This window comes from Lithobates pipiens, unplaced genomic scaffold (genome assembly GCF_037356315.1).
Source record: "Lithobates pipiens isolate NorthernLeopardFrog02 unplaced genomic scaffold, aLitPip1_a1.2 Scaffold_3, whole genome shotgun sequence".
Classification (NCBI taxonomy): domain Eukaryota; kingdom Metazoa; phylum Chordata; class Amphibia; order Anura; family Ranidae; genus Lithobates; species Lithobates pipiens.
This window is the reverse complement of record NW_027507790.1, coordinates 281,990,305-282,003,198: the sequence shown is the minus strand read 5'-3', so window position 1 is coordinate 282,003,198 and position 12,894 is coordinate 281,990,305. Positions and strand designations below refer to the sequence as shown.

Sequence of the window (12,894 nt, the reverse complement as noted above, 5' to 3'; positions counted from 1 at the left end):
TTACACAGTCCCCTGGACCTCTGGCCCCCCCTTTACATTACACAGCTCCCCCGCACCTCTGGATCCCTTTACATTACACAGTCCCCTGGACCTCTGGCCCCCCTTTACATTACACAGCTCCCCCGCACCTCTGGACCCCTTTACATTACACAGCCTCCCCGCACCTCTGGACCCCTTTACATTACACAGCCTCCCCGCACCTCTGGACCCCTTTACATTACACAGCCTCCCCGCACCTCTGGACCCCTTTACATTACACAGCCCCCCGCACCTCTGGCCCCCTTTACATTACACAGTCCCCCTGCACCTCTAACCTCTGGACCGCTTTACATTACACAGCCCCCGCACCTCTGGACCCCTTTACATTACACAGTCCCCTGGACCTCTGGCCCCCTTTACATTACACAGCCCCTGCACCTCTGGCCCCCTTTACATTACACAGCTCCCCCCCACCTCTGGACCCCTTTACATTACACAGCCCCCCCGCACCTCTGGCCCCCTTTACATTACACAGCCCCCCTGCACCTCTGGCCCCCTTTACATTACACAGCCCCACATCTCTAACCTCTGGACCCCTTTACATTACACAGTCCCCCGCACCTCTTCACATTACACAGCCCCCACACCTCTGGACCCCTTTACATTACACAGCCCCACATCTCTAACCTCTGGCCTTTACATTAGACAACCCCGTGCACATTTATTTATTTTCACACTGTCCCTTTGAAAAAAATAAAAATAAAATTCGGAATGCGGGCCGGGGCGCACAAGAATTTATTATGTGCACTGACACTAAGCGGCAGAGGGTGGGGTGTGGCCCCGCATGCCATAGGTTGCAGACCCCTGATCTAATGGACGGTTGCAGCAATACACATCTGCTACCCAGTGGACGGTTGCAGCAATACACATCTGCCACCCAGTGGACGGTTGCAGCAATACACATCTGCCACCCAGTGGACGGTTGCAGCAATACACATCTGCCACCCAGTGGACGGTTGCAGCAATACACATCTGCCACCCAGTGGACGGTTGCAGCAATACACATCTGCCACCCAGTGGACGGTTGCAGCAATACACATCTGCCACCTAGTGGACGGTTGCAGCAATACACATCTGCCACCTAGTGGACGGTTGCAGCAATACACATCTGCCACCTAGTGGACGGTTGCAGCAATATACATCTGCCACCTAGTGGACGGTTGCAGCAATACACATCTGCCACCCAGTGGACGGTTGCAGCAATACACATCTGCCACCTAGTGGACGGTTGCAGCAATACACATCTGCCACCTAGTGGACGGTTGCAGCAATACACATCTGCCACCCAATGGACGGTTGCAGCAATACACATCTGCCACCTAGTGGACGGTTGCAGCAATACACATCTGCCACCTAGTGGACGGTTGCCGTAATACAGGCCATGACACTTCTTAGAAAAAAATTATTTATTGATCTCTATCCTAGAAGTTATCCAATCACGACCCGCGTTAGAGGTTAGTGTTCCATTTCCTCCTGTCTGCGTTTTTTTGCCTTCTTTTTCTTCTTTCTGCCGCCCGCTAAGAGTGAGTCCACCGCCCTGCCGCCTTTGGGTGGAAGAGCACCGAACGGCTGGAATCTCTGCTTCAGCCCCGGGGGGATGGATAGCGGGGGCCTGTCTGGGATAGTGTGAAGAGCGCTGGGGTCCCCGTGGGCCTCCGCCACTGTGATGGTGCCTTGGAATGAAGGAACACAAACTAGTCGGCCTCCCGGACCCTCCTCAGGGTGACACAGAAGGGGTGTGAAGGGGGCGTCAGAGCAGGGCGAGGAGAGGACGTGGCAGAACCTCTTCATCCCGCCAGACTTCACCTTCTGCATCTTGTAGCCGGGTAACGGGAAACGGTGAGAGTTCAAGCTGCAAGAGAGGAGAGGAGAGAGAGGAGAGGAGAGGCGGTTAGATCGGAGTCATGTATACAAGTTACCCCCCATTATCACAATATGCCCCCCCATTATCAGTATACACCCTCCCATGCATCCTCTCTTATCAGAATATGCCCCCCCCAGTATCTCCTCCATTATCAGTATATCCCCCCATGTATCCCCTGTATTATCAGTATACACCCCCCATGTACCCCCTCCATTATCAGTATACACCCCCCATGTACCCCCTCCATTATCAGTATACACCTCCCCATGTGTCCCCTCTATTATCAGTATACACCTCCCATGTATCCCCTGTATTATCAGTATACACCCCCCCATGTACCCCCTCTATTATCAGTATACACCCCCCCCCCATGTATCCCCTCTATTATCAGTATACACCCCCCCATGTATCCCCTGTATTATCAGTATACACCCCCCATGTACCCCCTCTATTATCAGTATACACCCCCCCCCCATGTATCCCCTGTATTATCAGTATACACCCCCCCATGTATCCCCTCCATTATCAGTATACACCCCCCCATGTATCCCCTCCATTATCAGTATACACCCCCCCATGTATCCCCTCTATTATCAGTATACACCCCCCATGTACCCCCTCTATTATCAGTATACACCCCCCCCATGTATCCCCTGTATTATCAGTATACACCGCCCCATGTATCCCCTCCATTATCAGTCTACACCTCCCATGTATCCCCTGTATTATCAGTATACACCCCCCCCCCCATGTACCCCCTCCATTATCAGTATACACCCCCCCCCATGTATCCCCTGTATTATCAGTATACACCCCCCCATGTATCCCCTCCATTATCAGTATACACCCCCCCATGTATCCCCTCCATTATCAGTATACACCCCCCCATGTATCCCCTGTATTATCAGTATACACCCCCCCATGTATCCCCTGTATTATCAGTATAAACCCCCCCCAATGTATCCCCTGTATTATCAGTATACACCCCCCCATGTATCCCCTGTATTATCAGTATACACCCCCCCCATGTATCCCCTGTATTATCAGTATACACCCCCCCCATGTATCCCCTGTATTATCAGTATACACCCCCCCATGTATCCCCTGTATTATCAGTATATCCCCCCTCCCCATGTATCCTCTCTCATCAGAATATGCCCCCCCCCAGTATCTCCTCCATTATCAGTATATCCCCCCCATGTATCCTCTCTATTATCCGTATATATCCCCCCCCCCATGTATCCCCTATATTATCAGTATATCCCCCCATGTATTCCTTCTATTATCACTATATCCCCCCCCCCATGTATCCTCTCTATTATCAGACATGACAGATGAGCGCCCCCCAAATAAGGGGGAACACACACATACAGGGCCTTTGTCACAAATCTTATCAGCTAGCCCCACCTGGAGGTTATACACAGGTACTACATGACAGTGCTGGGGGCAGATGTGGGAATCCCCCCCGTCCTGGTGAGCGGGGGTCACCGGAGCAAAAAATAAAAGGAAGTCCAAAATGCTGCAGTTGTCACAGGACAGGAAGTGAAGGAAATTCTCCCCCTGGGACATGGCGGCCCCAGGAAGAGACTCTCCTGCAGTGATGAGTTTGGGGGGGGGGGGGGGTCACCAGGAACAGACCTGACCTCTGCCTGGACTCTTCCAGCACTCTATAATCTATGTGGGTGGTCTGGCATGTTGGTCTTCCCTCCAATGTCTTGGGGGATTAGAGCAGTGCTGCCCCCTTGTGGATGTGATTCACACTGACATGTACATGAAGGTCTACCCACCTCTCCGGATTGAAGTCCAGGGGGGCTTTGATCAGCCAGATCTCCGTGTCGGGTTCAGAGGTCACCGAGCCGTCACAATCAGACACGGCGCTGAAGTTGGAGGGACACTGATAATGGATCCTCCCTGGAAGAGAGACACCGATATCCCATCAATAATCAATACAATCATCACCCATCAGAGGGCCAGGGATGGCGCTGTATACCCCTCACCTACACCGGGGGGATAGGAGATGTACATTGGGGGCCCTCACCTGGGGGATATCAGATGTACACCGGGGGGAGGGCCCCTCACCTGGGGGGGGATATCACATGTACACCGGGGGGGGGGGGGGGCCCTCACATGTACACCGGGGGGGCCCCTCACCTGGGGGATATCACATGTACACCGGGGGGTGCCCTCACATGTACACCGGGGGGGGCCCCTCACCTGGGGGATATCACATGTACACCGGGGGGGGGGGCCTCTCACCTGGGGGATATCACATGTACACCGGGGGGGGGGGGGTGGCCCCTCACCTGGGGGATATCACATGTACACCGGGGGGAGGGCCCCTCACCTGGGGGATATCACATGTACACCGGGGGGGGGGGCCCTCACATGTACACCGGGGGGGGGCCCCTCACCTGGGGGATATCACATGTACACCGGGGGGGAGGGCCTCTCACCTGGGGGATATCACATGTACACCGGGGGGGAGGGCCTCTCACCTGGGGGATATCACATGTACACCGGGGGGGAGGGCCTCTCACCTGGGGGATATCACATGTACACCGGGGGGGGAGGGCCCCTCACCTGGGGGATATCACATGTACACCGGGGGGGAGGGCCTCTCACCTGGGGGATATCACATGTACACCGGGGGGGAGGGCCTCTCACCTGGGGGATATCACATGTACACCGGGGGGGAGGGCCTCTCACCTGGGGGATATCACATGTACACAAAAAAAAACTTAAAATAAATACATAAAAATAAATAAAAAATAAAAACTAAAAGGACAAAATTAGTACAAGAATGGAAATGGGATGTAAAATATGAATTCTGGCTGCAGGTGTGTCCAATCATACAACTATCAGTACATTACAGGAATGATATCCACACAAACCCCCCAACGCGTTTCAACTTATTCAGTCATAGTCTTCTTTAGGGTTTTTTTTTTTTTGTTTTTTTTTTTGACATATCAAAACATCCGTATGTTCAATACCTCATATTGTCTGAGCATTTGTGATATATTAGTAAATTGATAATTACCGCTCAGGAAATAGAACTCGGCTCTACTGCCAGAAATTGTTTAAAAAGATTCCAGCGGTCCAAAGATCCCCACACGCCGTTCCCACCTCCTCAGGGTGGAGCCGGGTCCAGGGGGGGGGGGCGTGTAAGAGGAGCCGCGCATGTGGGGGACCCTCCTGGGACGGGGAAATGTACGGCACCCGTAATGTGTTACAATAATACCAATGAATCAATGAAATGCTAAAAGTGTAGCAAAATAAAAAAATAAAATAAAAGCAAAATAAAAAAAAAACAACGATTGATTTGTCCATTTTGTAGTGCTGGGGGAACATGCTGAGTCTGATATATATATATATACACACACACAGTCACACAGGTTCGTTTGGAATTATATATTATTTATAGGATGCCATTTGGTTTCTGATCCAAGTATTAGTTGTAAAATGCGCCCCCCCCCCCCCCCCACAGAGGATTCCAAGACGATCGCGGGAGAGCCGATCACATGAAGGATCGAAGTCCTAGAAGTGCTTTTATTTGGAACTCACATTCCGTTTTTCCCCCCCAACAATTCATCCAATAAGAACTGGAGTCCATTTATATTGGATACTATGTGATATTATGTATCTTTCTATTGTTATAATGAATAGATTTGGCACATCAGAGCGATTCTCCTTTGTTGGCAGGAGATCAAAATTGCAACATTTCTCCGTTCACATCCCTGACAGCCAAGGGAACTTTGTGTGTTTTTTGTGCTTTGGTTATTTATTTTTACACAACTTTGAACTCACTTTTTTACACATGAGAATCCATTTAGATCTACGTGGCACTTCTTATTCCTAGGACTGATCATTCATGTGATCGGCTCTCCCGGGATCGTCCATTATACAACTAATACTTGAATCAAAAACGGCACCCTAGAAATAAATAACATAGAATTCCAAACAAAAAACAGTCACGTATGACGAAACGCGTATGGAAGGGTCACGCTGTGACATCACCACGTGTTACGAGAGGAGGACGGGCTCACGTTTTTTTTCCGGCCGGCTTGATTTTACATACGAAAACGTTCGTTTTTATGTAAGTGTATTTCTACTAATTAAAAAAGCATTGAAGTTTTTTACACTATGGGAGGCTTCTTTTCTTTTTATATTACGAACGTGAAACTGGGTCACTTATGAGAATGTGGAGCGGCTACAGTGTATGGATCGTTCGTTCCTGAGGGATTAAGGATAAAGTGTTGGGTGGAAGCGAGGAGCTGCCGGTGGCTTGGTACTCTAAACGCTCCTTGTGCTTTTACCATCTGGTAAGCGCACTGTGTTGTCGGTGGTGGGACACTATAGCGATAAGAAAGTGTGGAATCACTGCGGTGCGATCGTCTTCCTTTTTTGGATAACAAAGTTTTCATGGACTTTTTTTTTAATAAATTGTGTTTTTTTGATTTATATTATTTGGCGCAGCTCTTTTGTTCACTTTCTATCTATGTTTATGTGTGTATCCCACTGTGGAGCAGCAGCCTTATATTCCATGAAACATTCATTTGTAATTTTTGGACTATTTTTATTATTTTTAAGATTATTTTTTTTTGGGATATTTATTTGAGAAAAATACTTATTTTTTCTTGCTTGATATTTTTTCCTCTTGTATGTTAAAGTAAGAAAGAGGAATTGTTTCCTTTTTTTTTTTGTTGAGGGTTTCAGCGCGGTTATATATATATATATATATATATATATATAATATATATATATATATATATATATTAAAATCAGACTCAGCATGTTCCCCCAGCACTACAAAATGGACAAATCAATCGTTGTTGTTTTTTTTTTTTTACTTTATTTTATTTTGCTTTTATTTTTTTTTTTATTTTGCTTTTATTTATTTTTTTATTTTGCTTTTTTTTTTATTTATTTATTTTTATTTTGCTTCACTTTTAGCGGTTCATTGGGATTATTGTAACACATTACGGGTGCCGTACATTTCCCCGTCCCAGGAGGGTCCCCCACATGCGCGGCTCCTCTTACACCCCCCCCCTGGACCCGGCTCCATCCCTGAGGAGGTGGGAACGGCGTGTGGAGATCTTTGGACCGCTGGGATCTTTTTAAACAATTTCTGGCAGTAGAGCCGAGTTCTATTTCCTGAGCGGTAATTATCAATTTACTAATATATCACAAATGCTCAGACAATATGAGGTATTGAACATGTTTTGATATGTCAAAAAAAAAAAAAAAAAAAAACCCTAAAGAAGACTATGACTGAATAAGTTGAAACGCGTTGGAGGGTTTGTGTGGATATCATTCCTGTTAATGTACTGATAGTTGTATGATTGGACACACCTGCAGCCAGAATTCATATTTTACATCCTATTTCCATTCTTGTAAAATATAAACTTTCTTGATTAGAATACCTAGATGCTAAAAACACCCTGGGGGGGGGGGGGGGGGGGGGTCCTTCCATTTTTTTTCAATTATTTGGGGTGTGCAGACTCTCGGATATGCGTTTCTCTAATCTATATCAGATCTACATCCCCCTCACTACATGAAGATAAATACAATCCATATCTAATCAATAACCCCCCCCCCCCGTACATCTGATCAATATCCCCCTCCCCCTAAATCTAATCAATACCCCCCACATATGATCAATATCTCCCCCCTACATATGATCAATATCCCCCTCCTACATATGATCAATATCTCCCCCCTACATATGATCAATATCCCCCCCTACATATGATCAATATCCCCCCCCTACATATGATCAATATCCCCCCTACATATGATCAATATCTCCCTCCTACATATGATCAATATCCCCCCCCTACATATGATCAATATCCCCCCCCTACATATGATCAATATCCCCCCCCTACATATGATCAATATCTCCCTCCTACATATGATCAATATCCCCCTCCTACATATGATCAATATCCCCCCCCCTACATATGATCAATTATCCCCCCCTACATATGATCAATATCCCCCCCTACATATGATCAATATCCCCCTCCTACATATGATCAATATCTCCCCCCTACATATAATCAATATCTCCCCCCCTACATATGATCAATATCCCCCTCCTACATATGATCAATATCTCCCCCCTACATATGATCAATATCTCCCTCCTACATATGATCAATATCTCCCTCCTACATATGATCAATATCCCCCTCCTACATATGATCAATATCTCCCTCCTACATATGATCAATATCCCCCTCCTACATATGATCAATATCTCCCTCCTACATATGATCAATATCCCCCTCCTACATATGATCAATATCTCCCCCCTACATATGATCAATATCTCCCTCCTACATATGATCAATATTCTCCCTCCTACATATGATCAATATCTCCCCCCTACATATGATCAATATCTCCCTCCTACATATGATCAATATCTCCCTCCTACATATGATCAATATCTCCCCCCTACATATGATCAATATCTCCCCCCTACATATGATCAATATCTCCCCCTACATATGATCAATATCTCCCTCCTACATATGATCAATATCTCCCCCCTACATATGATCAATATCTCCCTCCTACATATGATCAATATCTCCCTCCTACATATGATCAATATCCCCCTCCTACATATGATCAATATCTCCCTCCTACATATGATCAATATCCCCCTCCTACATATGATCAATATCTCCCTCCTACATATGATCAATATCCCCCTCCTACATATGATCAATATCTCCCCCCTACATATGATCAATATCTCCCTCCTACATATGATCAATATCTCCCTCCTACATATGATCAATATCTCCCCCCTACATATGATCAATATCTCCCTCCTACATATGATCAATATCCCCCTCCTACATATGATCAATATCCCCCTCCTACATATGATCAATATCTCCCCCCTACATATGATCAATATCCCCCTCCTACATATGATCAATATCTCCCTCCTACATATGATCAATATCCCCCTCCTACATATGATCAATATCTCCCTCCTACATATGATCAATATCCCCCTCCTACATATGATCAATATCTCCCTCCTACATATGATCAATATCTCCCCCCTACATATGATCAATATCTCCCTCCTACATATGATCAATATCTCCCCCCTACATATGATCAATATCTCCCTCCTACATATGATCAATATCTCCCTCCTACATATGATCAATATCTCCCCCCTACATATGATCAATATCCCCCTCCTACATATGATCAATATCTCCCCCCTACATATGATCAATATCCCCCTCCTACATATGATCAATATCTCCCCCCTACATATGATCAATATCTCCCCCCTACATATGATCAATATCTCCCCCCTACATATGATCAATATCTCCCCCCTACATATGATCAATATCCCCCTCCTACATATGATCAATATCTCCCCCCTACATATGATCAATATCCCCCTCCTACATATGATCAATATCTCCCCCCTACATATGATCAATATCTCCCCCCTACATATGATCAATATCCCCCTCCTACATATGATCAATATCTCCCCCCTACATATGATCAATATCCCCCTCCTACATATGATCAATATCTCCCCCCTACATATGATCAATATCTCCCCCCTACATATGATCAATATCTCCCCCCTACATATGATCAATATCCCCCTCCTACATATGATCAATATCTCCCCCCTACATATGATCAATATCCCCCTCCTACATATGATCAATATCTCCCCCCTACATATGATCAATATGTCCCCCCTACATATGATCAATATCCCCCTCCTACATATGATCAATATCTCCCCCCTACATATGATCAATATCTCCCCCCTACATATGATCAATATCCCCCTCCTACATATGATCAATATCTCCCCCCTACATATGATCAATATCTCCCCCCTACATATGATCAATATCCCCCTCCTACATATGATCAATATCTCCCCCCTACATATGATCAATATCCCCCTCCTACATATGATCAATATCTCCCCCCTACATATGATCAATATCTCCCCCCTACATATGATCAATATCTCCCCCCTACATATGATCAATATCTCCCCCCTACATATGATCAATATCTCCCTCCTACATATGATCAATATCCCCCTCCTACATATGATCAATATCTCCCTCCTACATATGATCAATATCTCCCCCCTACATATGATCAATATCTCCCTCCTACATATGATCAATATCTCCCTCCTACATATGATCAATATCTCCCCCCTACATATGATCAATATCCCCCTCCTACATATGATCAATATCTCCCCCCTACATATGATCAATATCCCCCTCCTACATATGATCAATATCCCCCTCCTACATATGATCAATATCTCCCCCCTACATATGATCAATATCTCCCCCCTACATATGATCAATATCTCCCCCCTACATATGATCAATATCTCCCCCCTACATATGATCAATATCTCCCCCCTACATATGATCAATATCCCCCTCCTACATATGATCAATATCTCCCCCCTACATATGATCAATATCCCCCTCCTACATATGATCAATATCTCCCCCCTACATATGATCAATATCTCCCCCCTACATATGATCAATATCCCCCTCCTACATATGATCAATATCTCCCCCCTACATATGATCAATATCCCCCTCCTACATATGATCAATATCTCCCCCCTACATATGATCAATATCTCCCCCCTACATATGATCAATATCTCCCCCCTACATATGATCAATATCCCCCTCCTACATATGATCAATATCTCCCCCCTACATATGATCAATATCCCCCTCCTACATATGATCAATATCTCCCCCCTACATATGATCAATATGTCCCCCCTACATATGATCAATATCCCCCTCCTACATATGATCAATATCTCCCCCCTACATATGATCAATATCTCCCCCCTACATATGATCAATATCCCCCTCCTACATATGATCAATATCTCCCCCCTACATATGATCAATATCTCCCCCCTACATATGATCAATATCTCCCCCCTACATATGATCAATATCTCCCCCCTACATATGATCAATATCCCCCCCTACATATGATCAATATCCCCCCCCTACATATAATCAATACCCCCCCCTGTATATCACCAATCACAGTGGGAGTGCTGGGTGTGTCCTCTCTGTGATTGGAGGAGATCTGGATTTCCAGCAATCCTGGTCACTGGCCGTCCAATAGAAGATCTCCTCTCATGCTGGGATCTCCGCCTGTCTGCTGGCCGGCTCCTCCCACAACTTCCTGCACTCCCAGCCATGCTATGCAGCCCCTCCTCCATTTCTAAGGACTACATATCCCATGGTACCTTGCTGCCCTGTAATGACTCCGCCTCCTGAGGCTCCTCCCCTCAGAAGGCGGGCTCTGTGAAGGAGGCCTCCTCACAGGGGGTAGTGATTCCGGTGGGAGATGGGCGGGTCTTCCTCATAGGAGGAGGATGGGGGTAGGGGCGGGTCACCTGGCTCTCAGGATGGACAGTCTCCTCCCTCTCCAGCATCAGTTACAGAGCCCCTCCCCCAGAGATCCTCAGGGGTAGATCACTGTGATATATTCCTCCCCAAGTCCTGGCTCCGCCCCTGCTCTGTTACTGGGAGGGGTTTGTAATAAAGTTACATTGTTGCACTGTGATCTCAGCCCCGCCCTCCAATCATCTCCAGACTCCACCTATGAGGAAGACCCCGCCCATCTCCTTCTGGAGTCACCCTTCACAGAGCCCTCCTAGTGAGGGGAGGAGCTTCAGGAGGCGGAGACAGTACAGGGCAGCAAGGTACCATGGGATATGTAGTCGTTGGAAATGTAGGAGGAGCTGCAAAGCATGCTGGGAGTGTGGGAAGTTGTGGGAGGAGCCGGTGTTCTGTCAGAAGTGATGTTCTGTCACAGCCATCTTGGTACACCCACACTCAGCCTACAGGCGGCAAGAGGACATCTTTGTACACCCTCCGGAGTCTAGCATCTACAATCCCGTAGATTAGGAGGGAATTGTAGATCGGGGTGAGGGGTCATAGATCAGGAAGAAGGGACTATAGATCAGGGGATGGGGTCTTAGATGGGGGGAGGGGATTGTGGAGCAGAATTGAAGATCGGGGAGAGGAGGATATCAATCAAGGGGGAGGGAATTGTAGCATGGAGGAGGAGGAGATTGTAGATGGGGGGGGAATATAGATCAAGGGGAGGGGATTGTAGATCGGGGGAGGGGGGTTGCAGAGTGAGAGTAGGAGATTGTAGATGGGGGAGGAGGGAATTGTAGATCAGGGGTTGTAAATCAGGGGAGGAGATTGTAGATCGGAGAGGAGGGGATTGTAGATGGGGAGAATATAGATTAGGGGAGGAGGGGATTGTAGATCGGGGGAGGAGGTGATTGGGGGAGGGGGTTGTAGATCAGGGGAGGAGGGATTGCAGAGTGAGGGTAGGAGATTGTAGTGGGGGGAGGGGGTTGTAGATCGGGGGAGGAGGATATAGGTTAGGGGGAGGAGGGGATTGTAGATAGGGGGAGGGGATTGTAGATCGGGGAGGAGGGGATTGTAGATCACCTTCCATCACGGTCCTATCACACAGCGCTGACACAGAAGTCCACTTTAAGCCCCGCCCTCTTCCCTGAGGCCGCCAATCAGCGCTCAGGGCATGTCCGGTGTGGTATCGCTCGGTAAGACGGTGATCTCCGTACCGATAACACGGCAGAATTCCCCTCCCCCATCACACGTGTCCCCCCCACGGGCGCCGCCATCTTACCCTTCCCGTCCATCCTCCGAGACTCCTCCTCCTCCCCGATCCGCCCGCCCCATTACCATGGTGACAGAACTCCGCCTCTCCTGTCACGAGGGGGCGCGGTCAGGCGGGTGAGGAGGGGAGGAGGGCGTGGCGAGGGTGATCTACTCCGCCCCTCTCCCCCCGCACAGACTTCTGGGAGTTGTAGTTCAGTCAGTGCTGAGGCGGGATGAGGAGAGGGGGGCGGGCACTACATCTCCCGGCATGCCGAGCGG

At 47.6% G+C, this 12,894-nt stretch overlaps 1 protein-coding gene across 2 annotated transcripts; it reads right to left on the bottom strand.

Annotated features, from left to right (window-relative positions):
* Positions 1 to 1,427: 1,427 nt before the first annotated feature.
* On the bottom strand, positions 1,428 to 12,737 carry POLR1G (RNA polymerase I subunit G). Of its 2 annotated transcripts, none has more exons than XM_077463201.1 (3): positions 12,644 to 12,737; positions 3,691 to 3,814; positions 1,428 to 1,891 (listed from the first exon to the last, which is right to left on the bottom strand). In XM_077463201.1, the coding sequence occupies exons 1-3, from the start codon at positions 12,654 to 12,656 to the stop codon at positions 1,495 to 1,497; spliced, it is 534 nt and encodes a 177-aa protein (XP_077319327.1). In that variant the 5' UTR covers positions 12,657 to 12,737; the 3' UTR covers positions 1,428 to 1,494. The 2 variants fall into 2 exon arrangements, with proteins under 2 accessions (XP_077319327.1, XP_077319328.1); XM_077463202.1 differs by lacking the exon at positions 12,644 to 12,737 and adding an exon at positions 12,445 to 12,601.
* Between the last annotated feature and the right edge of the window lie 157 nt (positions 12,738 to 12,894).

Coding starts and splice junctions, on each gene's coding strand:
- POLR1G (XM_077463201.1), bottom strand. Junction 1,892..3,690: donor CTGGACTTCAATCCGGAGAG/GTGGGTAGACCT, acceptor CCTCTCTTGCAG/CTTGAACTCTCACCGTTTCC.